Genomic DNA, 19,115 nt, shown 5'->3' with positions numbered 1-19,115 from the left:
GGCCTGAAAACCACAAACTGATGGGCTTTTCTGGACAAGCAGATTTGAAGTTAAACAAAGAAACAAAAGAATTGGCAAGCAGATAGAGAGGAAGCCCAGGCTTCAGGGGCAGCAGTGCGAGGGAGACCCGGGCTGAGGGGGCGGCCGTTTGCCACTCTCCGTGTTGGTGAGACGGGGGGATCTGCACTGGTTTGTTTTTTGTTTGCTTTTGCATTCAAGTTTTTTGTCTCTTTCTCCTTGGCTGTTCCTTTTTGTAATCTAGGATATGAATGAAAAGTTGACCCCTCCAAGATAGACTTTTCAAAGACAGTGAACCCCCAAGACCAAGAGGTGCAAGAAGGGTACTGACCCCCAGAGGGCGGTCAGCACTCACGTGACCCCTGCCTGTCTGAGCCACACTGTTCCCGGCGCTCAGAGCTGCGGAGACCTGAGGCAAGGTGGCCAGGATGGTCTGTGGCCTCAGCGGGTCAGGGCCGTGGCTCTGGCGCTGCACGGCCCTTGTTCCCAGCTCTGCCTCTCACTGCAGCAGGTCAGCTGTGTGCTGAGTCGCTGAGCGTCTAAGGAGTGCGTTGTCAGGAGGCCTCTTATGGAGGCCCAGGCTCCGCCCGCCTTAGGAGTCATGGCGTGAGGCCCGTGCCAGGAGGGGAGGTGCTTCCTCATTCACCCGGGCAGGGCTCGCTCTGTGTGGCCGGAAGACACAGGTGCAGGCCCTGGCCTCACCTGGGACACCAGCCCTGCCTCCAGCACTGCCTTCCTTCCCGGTGAGGAGCGGCCAGAACCCTGCACAAGCCGCTGCCTCGTGTCCAAGAGCCTGGCTTTGGTCCTGATGGAGGGCGCTGTGTTCTAGAAACCAGGGCACATCTGGGCTGAGCTGGACGTGTTCCCGGCATCGGCCTCTTGAAATGAAATGGTGGACGCACTGGTGCTACTTTCTGACATTGGGCTTGCTGAAAACCTGCGTGAGCAAGGTTTCTCCTTCGTGTTCTCAGACAGCCCTGGGGTGCACACTCGCGTCCTCATTTCGTAGTTGAGTCAGAGGTCAGCCAGACCGTAGAGGGAGCCAGGCTCAGAGCCAGGGCTGGGTGCTTCCTTGTCTTGGGCCTTTCTCAATACCTTGCTTTTGTACCATTTGAGCTCAGCCTTTGGGGTGCCCCGGGCACTGTAACTGAGCAGGCCAGGCTCAGCAGGTCAAGGCTGGACTTCTATCTGAGCGCAGGAACCAAACAGAACCTGCTAAGTGCATGTGTTCCTTTTGCCTCTGACCCCCACAACCTCACAGAAATACCGTGGGAGGCCTTTGACGTAGATGTAGCTCCCAAATGACAGGGAGACTTGACCTTCCCCTCCTTTCGCAGTGGCTGAGCCCTGGTTTGTTGGCATCCGGCCTCAGTACCGATCATCTTTGGTTGGAGGAGCTGACCGTGCAGAGCCGTGTCATCACGGCACAGATGGTTCTTTGCTAGTGACTCCTATGATATGCAGCAGGTGAACGGAGTGCCTCGTTTGGGTGAAGAGTGCATGAAAATGGCGGCTAGCCAGCTATTCTAATGAAGTCAGTGCGAGTGGGAGTTCTGACATCTAATCTGTGACAGCAGCTGCCCAAACACCCGCCCTGGATTCAAGGATGACGAGAGTTCACGGAGCCAGTGTGGGAAACGACTTCAGACAGCTGCCATCCAGGTGGCTGGGGACCACCCAGCCCCCTCTGCCTGAAGGCCCTGCAATGTGGCGGGAAAATTGTCCCCATCCTTGGACATGGAACCTTATAAATCCCAAGGCCTCTTTCTTTAAATCCAGTTCCGAGAGTCCCTAGTCCAGTCCCCATTCTCGCTAGCCTCTGCCAGAGACACGGGATTAGCACTTGAACATCGAAACACAGTCCTTGGCACTTGTCACTCAGTCCTTGGCATCTCCTGGTGCTTTATGCATCAGAGTCAAGGCTTTCCTGCCCAGGGACACCTCCTCTCTTCCCAGTCCAGCTCGACACACGGGACACCTCTGGGCTGCCTCCCTTCGAACCCTCTGAGGTCTTCTCCCATTCTGTCCCTTCTATCTGGAACGCTGTTTCCATGTGTGCAGGGCTGGCCTCGACTCCTTCATATCTTTGCCAAGTGTTACCTCCTCCTCCGGGTCCTCTCCAGCTGCCCCACCTGGCCATGTCACCCCCTCTCAACATGCCACACACCTGCCTTTCTCTCCTGAACTTGCTCACTTTGAACCTTTGCCCTACTCTAGAATACAACCCAGTTGTTGTTACTGTCTCTGCCGTCCACTTGGGTACCAGTTCCACAGAGACCACATGGGTGATGCTAGTAAGCTCCTGTTAGCCAGGTGGAAAGCTCAGGGCCACAGGCCTGAGGGCCCCTGGGCAGCCTCTGTCCTGTCCACACACATGGCCAGCTTGCCCCAGGCCCACCAGAGGCAAAGGTCATGTGAGTCCCTCTTGAGGCCTCCGCCTGCAAGGACAGTGATGGCCTTCGGTTGTCTCTCTCCCCAGGCCCAGAAGTCTGTCCCTACCCTCCGCCCTGGGAGCTGAGACCATGTTTGTCCTGGTCTGGACATAAGTGTAAATTCTGCAAGCCACAGAAGGGCCTTGAATGACCAGAGGCCAGGCAGGACCCTCCACAGGCAGGGTGATCCAGACTAAAGCATGATCTAGAATGGGCCAAGGCAGAGGCCCTCCACTGTCAGCCTGTGACCTGGCCATGGCTCCACCCTGAGACATTGTGGAAGGAAAGCATGAGGCTGCTCCCAGGTGCAGGGTGAGCGTGACCAGGGCCAGCCCCCAAAAGGCCTCCTGACCCTGGATCCTCAGAGTTGGGGACCTTAGCTCTACCCGAGGGGCATCAAGTCCACTTCAGCCTAGGGTTTGTCAAGTCCCCTGGTACCACTGAGGACAGAAGTCCTCAGAGCTGGCTCAGCATCAAAGCCTGACCTGGGGTATAATCCCAGTTGCCCCCAGAATGGACCCCACCCTCTCTGGAAAGAAATAGAAAGCAAAGGACCCCTGTCTGAGCTCTGGTCACCCTGTCTTCTTTCTACATGGCCCCTACTGGGGGTCGTGAGTTTCTAGCACAGTACTCAGAGGCCTTCTGTGCCAGGTCTGCCTTGTTAGCCCCAATCTAACAGCCACCTTCCATGCCGGGGATGAAGTCACGCACCACACCAACCACAGCACACTTTCCCTACCTTTTACTTTCAGCAATTTTGTGAGCTATGTCTATATGCCACGCCCACTCTGTAGATGAGGAAACTGAGCCTGAGAGAGGTTGGGGAAGGGGCTTCAGGCATTTGTCCCAGGCATGTGTGGTTACTGTGCCCACACAGCTAATGGGGCCCTTCCTGAGGCTTCCTGGGCCACTTGGCATGGCTCCAGCGAGCCTCCCCATCCTTGTCTGCTTGTCTCCTGCTCACCCCTGGGGTTCCCACCAGCCAGCCCAAGGCACAGCTGCTCCTCATTCCCAGCTCGGCGTTTGGATGGGACTCTAGGTCAGCTGCCACCTGACATTAGCTCCAGGGAACTTGGTCCTGGTTGGAGCTGAGCTTTCAATGAGCCTTAGGGAGCCCTGGTGCTCATGACTGCCCCTTTGAAAATGCCTCTTGCTCCAAACGAACTTCCCAGGGACCCCAGCATGGAAGTCAGAGCAATGCTGACCCCCCCTGCTCCTGCCCTCGGACTTGGGCACAGAGCATGTGGAGGGCATGTTGTGGGTGGTGGGTTGGAGCCTGACCCAGTAAAGCTTAGCTGGGGATTCCGGAATGAATTTGTCTTTTAACTGACACCCTTCCTGACCCCTGGTATTACTCTGGAGTCCCAGCTCAGCCTGGAGAGCTTCTGAGGGCCTGGGGACATAGCACATGGCTCAAGCCCCACGTCCCCGGGGAGGCACCACAGTGTCCCCGATGGTAGGAAGGTTACATTACCAGCTTAAAGATTTTGGAAAGCGTGCCGTGGCCCTCGTGGGCCCCTTTGAGTCCTTTGTGAGCCGATTTATAGTCAGATCTGCCTCCATAGCCAAATCCTGGCTTCTGCCCCTCGGCCCCCTGCAAGAAAAGACCAGAGCTCAGTGTCCACTCAAAGTTGCCACCAGGGCCCCTGGGGCAGACCCATGCCACCAGGTGGTTTCAGTGTGTCCTTTGGGCCACCACCACACCAAGCTATGGTGGTGAGAGCAGGAGAGGCAGGCACCTGTCCTCAAGTCTATCAGGGTTGTCCTCAGACAGAGGGGCTCTGGCTTGGGCCAGGCAGTGCCATGTGGTCTGAGGCCAGTTTCACAGCTCGGAGCCACTGAGGGGCCAGTGGCTTAGCTTTGTGCTAGGGGGTCCACGCAAGAAGATGGTGAGCATCTGGCAGAAGAGGGTGCAGAGCCACTGTCTGTGCCTGTGGAGGAAGCACACCCCTGGGCAGCTGTCCCCAGGGCTGGAGCATGGGTCAGGAGGACAGCACCAAGCCCATCCTCAGGCTGCAGGGGAGCCTTTCCCAATGGTGACCAGATATCAGCCTTCCTGGCTATAGCTTGACTAGGGCCAAAGTCCTTGTCAGGTGCTCTGGGCTGCTTGCAGTGGACAGGAGGCAAGTCACACCTAGTGACAACCTGGGCAGGGTCTCAGCTCCCACTATGTCCTGGCTGGTTGACCTTGGGCAAGTGTGGTCACCTCTCTGAGCTTCAGTTTCCTCACCTATAAACCAGGGTTAGTAATGGTCCTTTCCTTCCAGGCTTTGTGGGAACGGGATGAGTTAATGGAGATGCAGGCCTGAGAGCAGAGCCTCGGAGTTCTGGGCCACTGAGGCATCTATGCTATTATGGGGCTGACCGCCAGGGCGGATGGGCAGGAGGATGTTCCCTGGAGACGGACTAATGGCCAGTGCTGACTGAGATGCAAGAATCTGTGTCCCAGGACTGTTTTGTTTTCAAGCAGGCTCTACTGTCACGAGCACAAGCTTTGTGCGTCATTTAGATGCCACGTTGCTATCGCTCTGGGAAGTGGCCTTTGACCTGGGTGTGCTGCCTAGGGGGCCGACCAGGCTGTTTGGGCTCCAGGAAAAGACCTTTGGCCTTAAAGCCAGGGCCCGAGACTTTCCCTCCCGTTTTGCCAACGAGAAATGGGAGCCTCGTCTGCTGAAGACTCCACCCATGAAGTCCCATGTCCTGATCAGCTCTGAGCCCCATGCACCAGCCTTTCTGAAGTCACATGGGCCTTGGGGCCAGAAGGATCTCGAGGGACAACTGGCTCATCCCTTCACCTTAGAGGTGCTGAAGACGGGATCCAGATGGTTCTGGGCTCTTTCGGGCTGTCTGAATGGTTTGGGGCAGGACTGAAATTGGGCCCAGGCCATCTATGCAGGCATTCCTCCTCGCTGGCTGCTTCTATCACCTCCCTGCCATTAACCTGCACTCGGGGGTGGACAGTGGCCCCCCGGCTCCCAGGCGACTGCTTTCATGTGAAAATTCAGTTTTCCAGGTTATTTGGACAGAGGCAAGTGACAGAGAAGATCTAAGCCCCACACAGAGGCACATCCCAGGGTCTCTGTGGACACACTTTCTCCAGGAGGCACAAAGAGGGACAGTGGCAGTTGGGAGCAATGCCACACAGAATGGACAACCGGCAGAAGCCCTGGTGAATGTTAAATCTCCTGCACGCCCACAAATCCTGGCCCAGTCTACTGGTTTTCTCTAAAAATAAAGTTTCTGAAAAGTGACCTCAGAGGTTGGCTTTCAGATGAATAATCTGTGTTATTGTCCTCTTTTCAAATTCTTGGTCAGGCTAGAATTTACCTAGACACGTACAATGTAGCTTAGAAAAGGCAAGTGGGGCTTTCCAAAACTCCAGATGGGGGATGGCCCCACAGCTCCGGAAAACAAGACAGACAATGGAACAAATGCAGAGAAGACGTGAGCTTTGGAAAAAGAACTCCCAGGAACGTTAGGGTGACCAACAAGGGGAGATGCAGAGGGGATCAGCCTCCTTTCTTGCTGGCCCGCGGGCCGACTGCAGAGCAAATGGCGCTCTCATCCCATTCCCACGCTCAGTGCTGGCTGGGCATGCGCCCCAATCTTCCATGCCTGGAAAATTAAGATGCTGATAAAGCAATAGCTAAAATGAGATTTCTGGATCAAAAATGGATGTCATTCTTTAAGGTCATCTTTTTCCTCCTGCTGGTACAGAAAACCAAAAATTAATCGTCTGTGAGTGCCGGTCCAAGTCAATTTCCTCCTGCGTTATTGTCATCTGTTTCAAGGATCCGTTAGGCGAGAAAAAGCAGGTCAGGTCCTATGTATTTCTAGAAAAAGTTCCAGCACTTGTCTTGGTTCGTCAAGGTGATGCATGCTAGAACAATCCAGGAGCTTCACAAAGTTTTCTCTTTCTCTCAAGTGATCCTTCCTTCCTTCCTTCCTTCCTTCCTTCTTCCCTCCCTCTCTCCCTCCCCCCCACATTGAGGACAGTTCTCCGCCAACAGGTTGGTGTTTACTCCTCCACTGACTTCTGAAAACTCTAACAGTCATCAAGTGAGAAGCACGTCTAGTATTTGTTGTAATTAAAGTCAATACACCTGTTTAGGATATGTGAGTAGGCATTTGAAGTTGGCTCAGACACCAAAATCACTAGTGTCTGGGAACTTAATTAACTGGCCATTTTAAATCTTCATTGAGATTTTGCTCTCAATATTAAAAAGCCTAAAATTTTGGAGGAGGTTTTCCTGATGGCTTAATATTTCAGATTGTCATTACTAAAACCAGCAAAACCAAATCCTTTGGATTAGTGGGATTGCTGCAAATTAAATAATTGAATTAAGCACTGTTTGCTCAGCAGTATCATTTTCCTCAACAAAATCTTAGCATCTGGGCCTTTTTAGGGAGGTCCTCAGCACTGGTGCCTCATTTGAACCTGTTTTTCCCACCAAGTGTACTGGGAGGGAATTAGGTGCCACCCCTTCCCTGGGAAGAAGCCCAGTGGAGTTGGCCAGGTGCTCTCTAGGGAAGAGGGGTCTAGCCTCACAGTGCCCAGGTCCCCAACACAGCAGCAAGGGAGGCTACTGCTCTGAAAGGGGGATCAGCTTCATGTCCCCTCTGGTCACCATGCTGGGCAAACTGGTCTGGGCAGGAAAGAGGAGGTGGGATGTTAGGCAACTGAAAGCGAGCAAAGTATAAAAGCCAGCAGACCAGAAAGGAGAAGGAAGCTGAGAAAGTGTTTGTCACCTACCCAGCTAAATCTGCTGAGGGACAGTCCTCTCCCCTGTGTGAGGAAGAGAAAGAGACAATGTCATGGTGATCGTGAGGGGGAAAGTCTTTTCATAAACCAGAAATGCAATCACAGTGACAGCACACAGATGCCACGAGGGTTCCGCAGTGGGGTGTGCAGACCCAGTGGTTGGCAGGGCCACCTGGAGCAATGAGGCCAAGATGCAGGCTCTGTTCAGAGGAAGAGTTCTGGGTCCATCGGCCCTCACCTGCCATGGACCAGCAGCCCATTCTATGTGGGAACCCCAGAGAAGAGGGTTTGGGGAAGACTTGGGGTAGCCCTGAGTCCAGCAACCTTTTTGGGAGTTCCAGGAAGGTCAAGGGATAATGTGGGGATTAATGAAAACATCTAAAGTCTTACCTTTCCTTGTGATGGAGGTGGTGTGCGAGGTGTCACCTGGAAGACACAGAGAAGGTAGACTGCAGGAGCTGCCCCCATTAGGGCAGCCTCACTGTCCTCTTGCAGGGCCTGAGCAGCCTGTGTGTTCCAAGAGCAGCCCTTATCTGTTAGGCATCAGAAGCCACCCGGGCTTCTGCCCTTCCCAGGGTTGGAGCGAGGTGTCCTCTGGCTTTCAGAGCCTCAGGGGCACCAAATACCCTCCACGCTGCCATTCCTAAACTGACCTGTGAGAACTGTCTCTTAAAATGTCTGCCACACCAAGATTTTACCATTGGAAGCCTGCTGTTTTCTTCCCGTTTTTAATAACTTTATTTTGCAGAGTGGTTTCAGATTTATGGAGAAATCATGCAGATATTAATTACATGTTTGCAACATACCTACAGAGCATTCCCACACACCAGGCTTGGATTTGCTATGAATGATACCTGGCAGCACTGGGGTTCATTTGCATAGGTGGTGAATGAATGTTGGCACTTAATTAGTAGCTAAGCAGTTTACACCAGGGCTCACTCTGTGTTGTGCATCCTACCAGTTGGGACAAATGTTATGTCCTGTGTCCTCCATTATGGCATCGCACAGAGAAGTTTTGCTGCCCTGAAATCGCCCTGCTCATTTTCATCCCTCCCTTCCAGCTGGCCCTGGGGCCACCATTGCTGTTTTTCCTATCTCCCTGCTTTTGCCAAGACTGTGTTGTCAGCTAAGCATCGCCTGGCCACCTACAGGGTTTCAGGAGAGCTGAGCTCTTTGGTGGAACACAGTGTAGAAATGGCAGGTGTGCTTAGGGACCCTGGGATCCTGTGCCCAAGCTCCTGCTCAAGTTCCCACTGAGGCTGAGCCCCTGGGGCCTGCTGTACCTAGAGGAGGACCTGCATCCGCCTTGGATATTCTCGGGGGTCTTGGATCACAGCCTCGATGGCAGCCCCTTCCCCTGACCAGTTCCAGGTCTCTGCCCACCCTGACTTACGATGTTCTTGAAGAAGTGGACTACTGGGTTTTCATCTTGGGTCCGGCCGTGCTGCTTCTGGGGCAGGGAACCATAGTGTGCAGTTCTTGCTGCGTGGTGTGAGTCCTGAAAGAGAGAGGCGGTGGGCTCAGGAGGAGGCCAGGCTGCATCTGGTCTCCTCAAGGAAGCCCGGTCTCTACTTCTCTGCACATCAGAATGGTGTTTTATTCTGAAGAGGGACCTGATGTCAGCAAGCTGCTGAGGGGTTACCAAGCCCAGCGGAGGCAGCATGGGACTTGGTGGCAAGAAGTTCAGCCAGGTACCCACAGCTGGCTTGGTGGACATTTCTACTTCGAATGCAGCGAAGGTAACTTGAAGGCAATTTCACTTGAGCCAAGAAAGGCTATGCAAAGCACTGAGAAGAAAACCTGGAATTACCCCAGGCTTCTGGGTTGGATGAAGGAAAATGGTCAGGAATGACACAGAACAACCCACCACAGCGACAGGCAAATAGATCATTGGCTTTGAAGCAGTTAACAACAGCAGCTAGCTGTGCTTCACAAAATATGTGACTGCCTGATTTGGGACTATCACTTCCAATCTTGACTAGGAGGAAGTGAAGAGGGGCAACCTGCCAGGTGTGAGTGTCAGGCCAACTCAGAATCCCCAGACCCAGAAGGTCTAGGCAGTAAATGTTTCCCAGAAGCCACCAAGTGGCAAGTACCATGAAAGCCATTCGTCTTGAGGGGAGAGCAAGCTCGGAGCAGAAGGAAAGGTGGCATTGGCTCTCATGAGCTTTGGGCACCCTCCTCGCTGGCCACTCTGCTGCAGTGCCCACCACGCATGGGGCAAAGAAGGCTGGCCCCCAGACGATGGGTTTCCATGCAAAAGAAGCCCGTTTTCAAAACTATAAAAGAAAGGGTCTCAGCCAAGCAAAGGCAGGGGCCTTGGGAGGAGCACACAGCACTGTTGGCTTCGGCTCCCTCGCTGCGGTTCCCAACTCCCATGTGGCTTCTCTCCCGTGCCTGGGAGGAAGCTGAGCCTCCCGTCTCAGGTCCCAGGAATAACCGCGGGACTTTGGAGCTCAGAGGCGCTCCGGCCAGGAGTCCGGCGTGGCAGAGGACTCTGCTATGACTGAGCCAGCTGGCAACACCCTGGAGGCTCCCTGTCATTCCCTGTGCACCTGCTCAGGAGACCCCTTCTCCTCCAGAAGACTTTTGCACTCTCAGGCCCAAAGCTGCTCCTGTGGATTTTTGCAGTCACAGACTTCACAGCTTCACTCAGCAGGTGACACGCATGATAGGGTCCCACAGGCACCTAGCGTTTGCTCGGCTTCCATGCACCTATTTGTTAATGTTTATGACTGATTCCCAGATATGGGACCAGGTTTGAGACCTCACAGTCACCTTGACCCTTTCCTTAACTGGCTTCCCTCATTAACTCAGCTAACAAATCACTAAGTGGTTTCTTGCATTTACCCTGTCCCCTCCCCACTAGGCACAAACACAAAATCTGTGATTGACGTCCCAGGTCTGCCCACCCTTTAAGCCAAAGTCCTAACTCTCCCCTCCAGCCATTCCTCACCCTGTGGGCAGAGCGAGCTTCTGAGACACACGGAAGTTCCCACGTCTCTTTCCTTCACGTGTGCCAGTGGCCCGCCACGCCCACGGAATGGGATCCATCGTCCGAGCATGTCTGCATGGCTGCCTCAGCCTCTGCGAGGGGCCTGACCTCCTTAATCTCCACCTACATCCCCTGTCCTCTGCTGAGCGCCCATGCCAAGTGCCCACTCCCATCTGTGCTCACACCCATCTTCTGTTCAGGTGGGTCCTGTGTGCCCTTGGCAAGGGGTCCCTTCTGTCCACTCCCTCCTCAAGGCCCATAGCAAGCACCTCCCCTGGGCAGGGCTTGTCCAGCTGGACCGCTTGTTGACAACCCCTCTCAGGCCAGGCTCTGCAAATGTGGCCAAGACAGAAAGACAGGGGTCCTGTCCAGAGTTTCCAGATAGATCAGTGGGTGAAAGAATGATGCAGTTTTACCCCTGTACCTCTTAATACGGGTGCCTCATATTTTCTGCTTACTCAAATTTTTCTCATTCTGTGCCCCTTGTTGCCAGCCTTGCCCCAGTGAAGCCTTTCTCCAGCAGGATGGCTCACCATCCAGCCAGGGCCCTGTGTCTGCACCTATGTCCTTGTTTCCTTCCCAACTCTAACTCCCCACCTAGAGGAATCAGAGAAGTGACACGGCCTGCTTGGTCTCCTCAGAGGCAGATGCTGTAGTGTTTGAACTCGAAGATGCCACGATAGTTGGAAGGAGCCACGGCCCCCATTCCTCACTCTCCCCTGGTGCTGAGAGAACCTGTACTGCATCAGGGTCTCCTGACTCTTACCCAAGGCCTGGCAGAGTTCCTTCACCAGTTATATCCGTCACCACCCTCCAACCTCGCAACCCTTCTCTTCTGATGAGAGAGTGTGAGATGAAGAATTAGAAACAAAAACTGTCCAGCCAGGAAGCTTAGAGTTTACTGGCTCTAAGAGAAATATTGTCAAGTGACCAGTCTGTCCACCAGGTGGCAATAATGCTTACTCTTAGACCCATCCTAACGGATGGCACAAACCGCTGCTCCCGGGGCTCTGTGTGACACGCTCACTGTACCGTCACAGAAGCATTGTCTACCTTTAGGTACTTCATCCTGTGACTAAGTTATTTCAGGGATGCTGGTCTGTCTTGTGCGGGTCTCAAGATGTTAAAACTTTGCTGTGAGAAATTCAGTGGCTGATGTTTGGGTAATGCTTTGAGTGATAAAAGTTACATATTTTGTTAGTCATTTTTATTGCGAATGCATTATTTACTAAACCTTTTTGGAAAGAGTAATGTACATCTTTTAAGGAGCTCATGAGGTCTGTGGGTTGCATTTTAGCTCTCGGAGCTGCAAAATCTGGGGCCAGTGCTGTTCACAAAGAGGTACAGAGTTAATTACGCAGTGAGCATTAACTGATTGTTGAATTAACACGAAGTCATTTAGATCACTTTGAGTACAGAACCTGACATGGAGTTATCACAGATAATTTGAGGTGGTCATGTGGTTAGCTGTACTCTGTATTACATCGTAGTGGCTTTTTAACTAAAAGAACAGTTAGACAACCGTATTTCTGTATACTAGCACTGAACACTTAAACACAAACCAAAAACTCCAAGACACTACCATACCCAATAGCACATGAGAAACAAAATACTAGGCAGGGCCCTGACAAGGCACTGAGCATCTTGGTCTGATGGAGCTCACCGTAGACCTTGCCAGGGGTTCGATCCCCAGCGCTACAGCACAAAACACAACCAGACTCCTTATGCTAGAAACCACAGAAGAAATCAAAAGAACTTAATTGGAGAGACATTCTATGTTTTGGGTTAGAAAACTCAGCCCAGTACCACGACAATGCTTCAAACTGATGTACAAATCTAATGCAAGATTTTGACCAGATATAGACAAGTGCGTTCTAAAACTGCATGCAAATGCAAAGGACTAAAGTAGACACACAAGTGTAAAAAAGAGAAAGTTAGAAGAATCCCATTATTCGATTTTAAGATTGACTTTGTAGCCACAGTAATCAAGGCTGAGTGGTCTCCGAGGAGGGGCTGACCTAGCGCCTGGAGGTGTAGACTCACAGATATGACTCACGGACTGTTAAAAAAGTGGAGAATGGAGAGTCTATTCCACAAATAATATTGGGAGAATTGGACATCCATACGCAGAAACTCAAGCCCAACCCAAGTTCATGTCTTATATAAACATTAACGTAAATAGATCACAAGTCTCTATTTATAGCATAAAGTTCTGAAATTTTAGAAGGAAATCTTCATGACCTGGAGGCAATCCTTAGGCCTGACACCAAGATCTAAGCCACAGAGGAGAAAATGGATTAATTTGACCTCATCAAAGCTTTCAACTTCCCTACAAGAAAAGTTCTTCGAGAAACATTGCTACGAGACTGGGAGAAAATACTTACAAATCACGTTTAAGACAAAAGACTTTGAAACTAAAATATATTTTAAAAAAACTCTGAAAACACAACAGGAAGACAACACCCTGATTAAAAAATGGATGAAGCGCTTGAACAAACAACTTCACCAAAGAGAGCATGTGGACAACAAATCAGCACATGAAGAGATAAATCATTGGGAAAGTCCAAATCAGAGCCATGAGGTGATATGGCCACACAGCTGTGAGCATGACTTCTAAAAAATACTGACAATACCAAGTGTTGCTCACGCACTGCTTTGGAATGTAAAATGGCAGAGTCACTTGGAAAGAATCAACTGTGCGCTTATTCTGTGGCAGTGCTGTGGCTCAAACCAGGGTCTGTGTGCATGCTAGGCAGTCTGTAGTCTTTTAAAAGAAAAATAAGTTAAATCTTAAATAAAAGCTTATACTCACACAGAAACCCATGTGTGAATAGTGGGCGAGAGAATCAACACACGATGGCATGCCCGTACAATGGATTATCACTCAGCAACAAAAAGGGACACACTTTGGTATACACAATAATTCACAGGCACATCCAAGATGTGCTGAGTGAAAGATGTCATTCTTTAAAGACTTCATACTGTTTGATCTCATAGCATGACACTTGTGAAAAGATCAGCCACAGTGAGAGAGCAGAACGGGGTTGACAGGAGTTAGGGAATGGAGGGTGTGGTCTGACCCCAAAGGGAAACTAGGAGAGGCTTTGGGGTAATGTCTCCTTACAATGGTTGCAGCTACACAAGTTGATGCCTGTGTTAAAATCCATAGAACTGTGCACAAAACAAGTCTATGCTACTGTATGTTAGTTTGCATGATGAAATAAAACAAGGCCATTTTGCCTGGACTGTGGTTATGCATCTCAAAACTGTGTGGAAGCTTTCTGTCATTGTGTGAGTGTCCTGTCATGGTCTCTGTGTGGCCTCCCTGAATCCCAGTTCTCACTGCCACTCCAAGCTCTTCTTACACGACACCCTGGCTTCAAACTCCCTCCCTCTCCAACCATTGCTGTTTTCTGAAACACATGCACGGTTGGACTGGGGACCTCATCCCTATTGGGTTGTCCCCAGGACAATGGATTGTCCTTGCACCTCACCTCCACAGCTGGATTTAAATCTTTTGGGGGCGAGAAGAAACACTTCTGTGCAACCCCTGGTGTTTGACCCATGAAGTAGAGCTCAGAAATACAAAGCTGACAGGACGACAGCCGCAGCCCCTCCTCGGGCTGCAGTAGTGTGGAAGGAGCTTGCCCTTGGGACAGGAAGGCACCAGCCCTGGGTCTGACACCAGAACCCGGGTCTGAGCAAGCTGCTTCATGTAGCCCGGCCTCAGCTTCCTCATGTGCAAAGAGCAGGACTGAGATGGAGGACTGAGATGGAGGACTGAGATGGAAGACTGAGATGGAGGACTGAGATGGAGGACTGAGATGGAAGACTGAGATGGAGGACTGAGATGGAAGACTGAGATGGAGGACTGAGATGGAGGACTGAGACTCCCCAGGAACTTTGAACCCTAAGGTTTCACCAGCACTGTTGGATAGCAGCCAAGTGTCAAGTGACCATTCTCTGGTGATGCTCATAGCTGGGGCATTTCCTGGCCAAACCTGGCCTTGAACCTATGGACTTGTATACACCAAGGAGCATTTGTGCTGAGCACAGGGATAGCCAGAGGCACAGTGCCTTGTCAGGGCTGTGACGCTCCAGTGCAGGTGGGTAGAGGTGCTGTAGTGAGTCACTTAAAAAAATATTTTCAGTTGTGGTAAAATATAAATAACATGAATTGAACCGTTTGAACCACGGTTAAGTGAGAGTTCAGGGGTTTGAGTCCACTGCCACTCGTTTGCAGCCCTCACCTCCATCCATCTCTGCAGGCACAGGGTCCCCATTAAACATAGACGACTTGGATTCTCTGCTCCCTCCAGCCCTGCAGCCACCACTCTGCATTCTGACTCAGAATTGGCTCCCCTAGGTCCCTCACACGAGTGCAGTCACACAGTGCGGTCTTCATAATGGACCTGCCTCACTCAGCACAGAGTCCTCAAGATCCATCCAAGTTCTAGCATTCAACAACACTCCATCCACGAGTCAGCATTGCCCTCCTCTGAAGGCCAGGCAATATCACTGGACACTCGCCTCGAATTCGTGTTCAGCCATTCATCTGTTCATGGATGTTGAGTTTGTTTCCCCCTTTTAAGGGACCCGAGAGCCTTCCAGCGACGCTGGCCTGATCTGGCCATGACATCTGGCTCACGTCCTCACCACCCCCCCACCATTCTCTGAATGGATACCAACACCCAGCAGCCTGATTCAGCTGGCAATTTGAAGGTCAAAGGGTCAATAGGTTGAAGAGCAGGTCCTGTGCCTGGCTTTCCCCTCTGTCAGTGGCCTGTTCAGGCATGCGCAAGTGCTCTCAAGGTTAGCTGGGCAAGGCCTGCCTCCACCCATCCGTGACCAGTCCCTGGCAGGTGACAGGGCAGGAGGACCCTTGCTTCTTCAGCTCTTTGTTCCTGCAGTCAGTCAGCCCCTCCGTGGCTGGTCCCCTTACCTCACCCAGCACAAGTGTCACTCACTCTGATTCCATGGTTGTGAGGCACAGAGTTTCCAAGGGGTGCAGCTGTGATGAGTGCTGGCATATTTTAAGTACATTTGGGGTCAGGTTACAGTTTTGGGGATGAGGTGCTTATTACAGTATTGTGCCTCACTGCAAATAAGGTGGTCCATCCTAGGTGGATGTGGGAGGGGTGCTGGGGCTGATGGGAGGAGGGGCGCAGGGGAGCAGGGACAGGGTGGACAGGGGAGCTCACAGGGAGGAAGGCAGGAAGTCTATATGGGAGCATTCCCTGCTGAGGTTGATAGCTGTGGTGTCACCTGACCTCACTTTCCCCTTTCTGCCTCATACAGATCTTCTGAGCCTCTGCCCCAGGACATGTGTGATGGGTGAGGTTACCTGTAAGGTGGCCAGCTGAACCTGGCCTCTCTGGGGTTGTTTTCAGGACACACGTGTAGCAGTTCTCTGATGGAGAACTTCTGAGCTGTATTCCCAAGGTTAAGCAAAAAGCTCAAATGGTGAACACCTTATCATCACTTGCTGAGATTCGAGACTCTCTCTCTCTCTCTCTCTCTCTCTCTGCCTCACCTGTCTCAAGCAGCATGTCTTCTTTGAGGTGATTAAGAGGCACAGAAGGAATGAAAAGCTCAGTTCACCATAAACAAGCAGGGGCCAGAGTGGCCAGCTGCTGAGAAGGCCTGGAACCCAGGAAGGCTGGCGGTCCTGCACCCGCTCCCCCGCCACCCCACCCGGCCAGAAAGACGTCTGCTGAGGATTTGGTCCAAGTGAAGGCTAAAAAATTGGCCTTTCAAAAGTAAAGTTTCCATTGCTTAAAAGTTGTGATACTCACACAACGGTGTCAAATGAAACTGTCCCACTCGTGACCCTGAGTGCACTCCGATGACCTCATTCTCAGACCTGGCTTCATGCAGTCACAGAGAAACTCCCAGATGGCTTTAAAAGTGACCATAGTGTTTTGTTAGCCTGCTTTTCCTGTTTTCCTCAATAGCATGCCAGGGCCTCATTTCTCATCATTATAGATTTAGATCAGGATTAATAAAACATCAAAAAACAAGCAGCAAGAAGCTTCCTGATAGCAAATAAAACGCCGTGAGACTGGACGACGACTTCGGGAACTACAGGAGAGATCCTTGGCCAGCCATTTACCTTTAAAATAAAAGTTTTCTCCTTTGACCAGTTTCTGCTTCTGTCCCTCCACCCACAAAAACACCCCCAACCAGCACAAGAGAAATCGCGCAGTTCTCTGCAGAAGTCAGGAAGGGAATTTTGAAAGGATTTTCAAAGAATTTTCCAAGTTGCTTTAGGGGACAGCTGGGTGTTCTCGAGCTTGGACCATCCATCAGGTTAGCTTTTGCCACTGAGGCCAGTGTCCCTGGGACAGGGTAGCAACTTGCTTTGTTGAATATCGAGGCTATTTCATGAAACTGGTGAGACAAGTGTCCTCACCATCTGCATCTGGGTTTGATTAAAGGGCCAGTCAGCTCCTCTCAGAAGAAAACACTGAACCATCAGAAAATGAACTCAGTGCTGTGAGGGGTTTTGAAGTGAGGGAAAATTAAAGGATTCCACCTTTTACTTTTTTTCTTGCCTGAGAGAGGAGAGCACTCTGTTTTGAGTCAACCACACAATGTCTGCAAGGGAGTGAGCCACCAGCAGTCCTCTGCCTGCCTGCCTTCCCGGGTTCACCACACGCTGGTCAGTTTTCTCTGAGCCCCAAAGAGGACAGGCAAGGCCCAGATGGACTCAGGCTCTCCCTGCTCCTTCCTCAGGCTTTGGCTTGCTCACTTTGTCTTCTGGATGACTGAAAACTGTGAGATACACAGCATAACTAATGTAGGGGGATGACCCTTCGGAGTAGCCCGACAGCTTCTACTGGCCACAAGTGGTCAGTCGTGTTTGACAGTGAGCCTGTCATAGGACTTCCTGTTACTTAAGCATCTTCACTGACAGCCTGGCTCACCTCCACCCTGCTCCAGTGTCATGGCTGCACCCTTGACTGTTCTCTGCGTATCCTTGAGGATGCTTTGACCTCCTTTCTGTTCAAAAGCTCGTTTTGCTTTCCAGCTTTAGTATATTTCATTGTGTCTGAGTTGTTGGGAAACTGGCCATTCCAATGACTGAGTGTAGACAACATCTGCCCACCCACCGGAGAGCAGGGAGTCAGCTCCATGTGGATCTGTGTCTGGAGCCCTGTGCCCTCTGTGACCCTGAAACTAGGTATACTCATGGAGGTCACCAATATAGGGCTCCCTCAGCCTAAGCCCCGCTGATGTTCCCTGCAGAGGTGTGAGAGGAGCTCAGAGGGTGGCCTGGCAGCACGTAGTTGCAAGACTTCAGCAAACAGCTAGCCCTCAGTGTGTGTGACGGTCCATGGTGGCACTGGGAACGACACATCCAAGAAATGTCTCTCAAATCTGTCCCAGTACTGGTGCCCCGAGTCCAGGGGTTAAAAGCAATGACAATTTCTTATTGGCGTTTTCTTAGTCAGGTAAGTCAGGTTCTCCCTGAATCTCCAAAAGGATTTCATGCAAAAAAGATTTAGTGAAGAAAGAGAAGAATCTGCACCCTAACTTTAGTCTGGGGTCCAGATGTCTAGATGGCTACAGCAAGCATTCTCCTTGGTCAGGCATGGATAGGACCAGAGGCTCAGCAGGGCGTCAGGACATTCACTGGCTGGTTAGATGTCCAAAGGAAAGGACAAGGGAGAAGAATGAAGCCTTAAAAATTCTGCGTTTTATTTGTTTATACTCAGAAGTTTGTAGGTTTACCTTGTAATAAGGTATGCAGCTATGAGTTGGAAATAAAAATGTGTTTATGTATGAAAAGGAAATTAATGTCTGCTAATGGCAGCATTAGATGACTCAGTTAGTACTTAGGGTGCCAGAAGTTATTTGCATTCTTCACAGGAAAACTAGTTCCTTTACTTGAAAGACATGGATAGATCAACAAAGGCAAGTCGAGTTAATGACAGGAGATTTTTCAATGTCACTGTCATTTTAAAGAATGTATTTCTGTGCAATTAAAATGAGGGATGCTGTCTGTTCCCCCTTCAAAGGAGAGGCTAGGCCTCCACACTGACGGGGTTATCATTCTACTTTGTCCCTGAGAAGGACACCAGCCCACCAAGGTCTCTTCTGAGTCTTCTGCCTTTTTTATTTGCTTAATTTATTATTATTATTGTATGGGTTTTTTTGGTGCTGGGGATGGAAGCCAGCATGGTAGGCAAGCCTGTACCCCTGAGTCACACCCTGACCTTGTTCCTTCAGTTTGCAGTTGAACGTCCTCAGAGGATTTTGCTCGTGGCCACGAGGTGGCGTCCGGACGCAGCGGCGCACAGAAGTCTCACTCTGATCCTGATTGAAGAAGCGATAGTTTGCATTTGGAGGAATCTTTGATTCTCCTGGGACTCCCAAGAAACTCAGAGACCGGGGCACACGCGGCTGACCAGTGCAGCCTACTTGGAACCTTGGGACTTAATAGTGAGCATCATTGTTTTTCAGAACTACCATGATAAGAAAGGACATCAGGTGAGATATGGAGTCAATAAAATAATTTTGTATGGTGAAGGTGAAATTAAAATCAAACACTCTTCCCCTTGCTGTTTTCTTCCCATTTGATGGCCACAAAATAGGCCGCTGTGAAAGGGATGGACATTTCTGGCCCTTTTCTCTTGTCCCACACATTGTTCAGGGCTTACAAAAATCCTTAGGTCCCCTGGACACCTTGTTTAAATGGTTTTCTTCCTTAAAGCCTCCGAGAGAGGTAGCAGGCCACGAGCGGTTCTGTCTTTCTGTCCAGTGACTCTTGTGTGCTGGCTGCCTCATCTATTTTCCACCTGGGGGCTGGAGGGGGCGGTCAGCAGCTGACCTGTCTGTGAGTCATGCACGTTACAGTCATGGCACCTTCATGCACTGTGGCCAGTAGTCTGGTAGCTGAAATGGT

General features: G+C 51.1%; 1 protein-coding gene across 6 annotated transcripts in view; it reads right to left on the bottom strand.

The window, feature by feature from the left end:
* The window catches only part of Mbp (myelin basic protein), a 110,063-nt gene that overhangs the window by 2,011 nt on the left and 88,937 nt on the right, over positions 1-19,115 (bottom strand). For 2 of the 6 annotated variants that reach the window (XM_020165055.2, XM_020165059.2), the window contains 4 exons: positions 8,606-8,710; positions 7,603-7,638; positions 7,204-7,236; positions 3,925-4,044 (listed from right to left, as the gene is read on the bottom strand). In XM_020165055.2, coding sequence (XP_020020644.1) covers positions 3,925-4,044; positions 7,204-7,236; positions 7,603-7,638; positions 8,606-8,710 — 294 coding nt within the window. The remainder of the gene's footprint in view (positions 1-3,924; positions 4,045-7,203; positions 7,237-7,602; positions 7,639-8,605; positions 8,711-19,115) is intronic. The other 4 variants (XM_020165061.2, XM_020165063.2, XM_020165058.2 and 1 more) reach the window with 2 other exon arrangements.

This window comes from Castor canadensis, chromosome 4 (genome assembly GCF_047511655.1).
Source record: "Castor canadensis chromosome 4, mCasCan1.hap1v2, whole genome shotgun sequence".
Taxonomy (NCBI): domain Eukaryota; kingdom Metazoa; phylum Chordata; class Mammalia; order Rodentia; family Castoridae; genus Castor; species Castor canadensis.
Note: the sequence above shows the minus strand (reverse complement) of the source record. Positions and strands in the feature narration are given on the sequence as shown.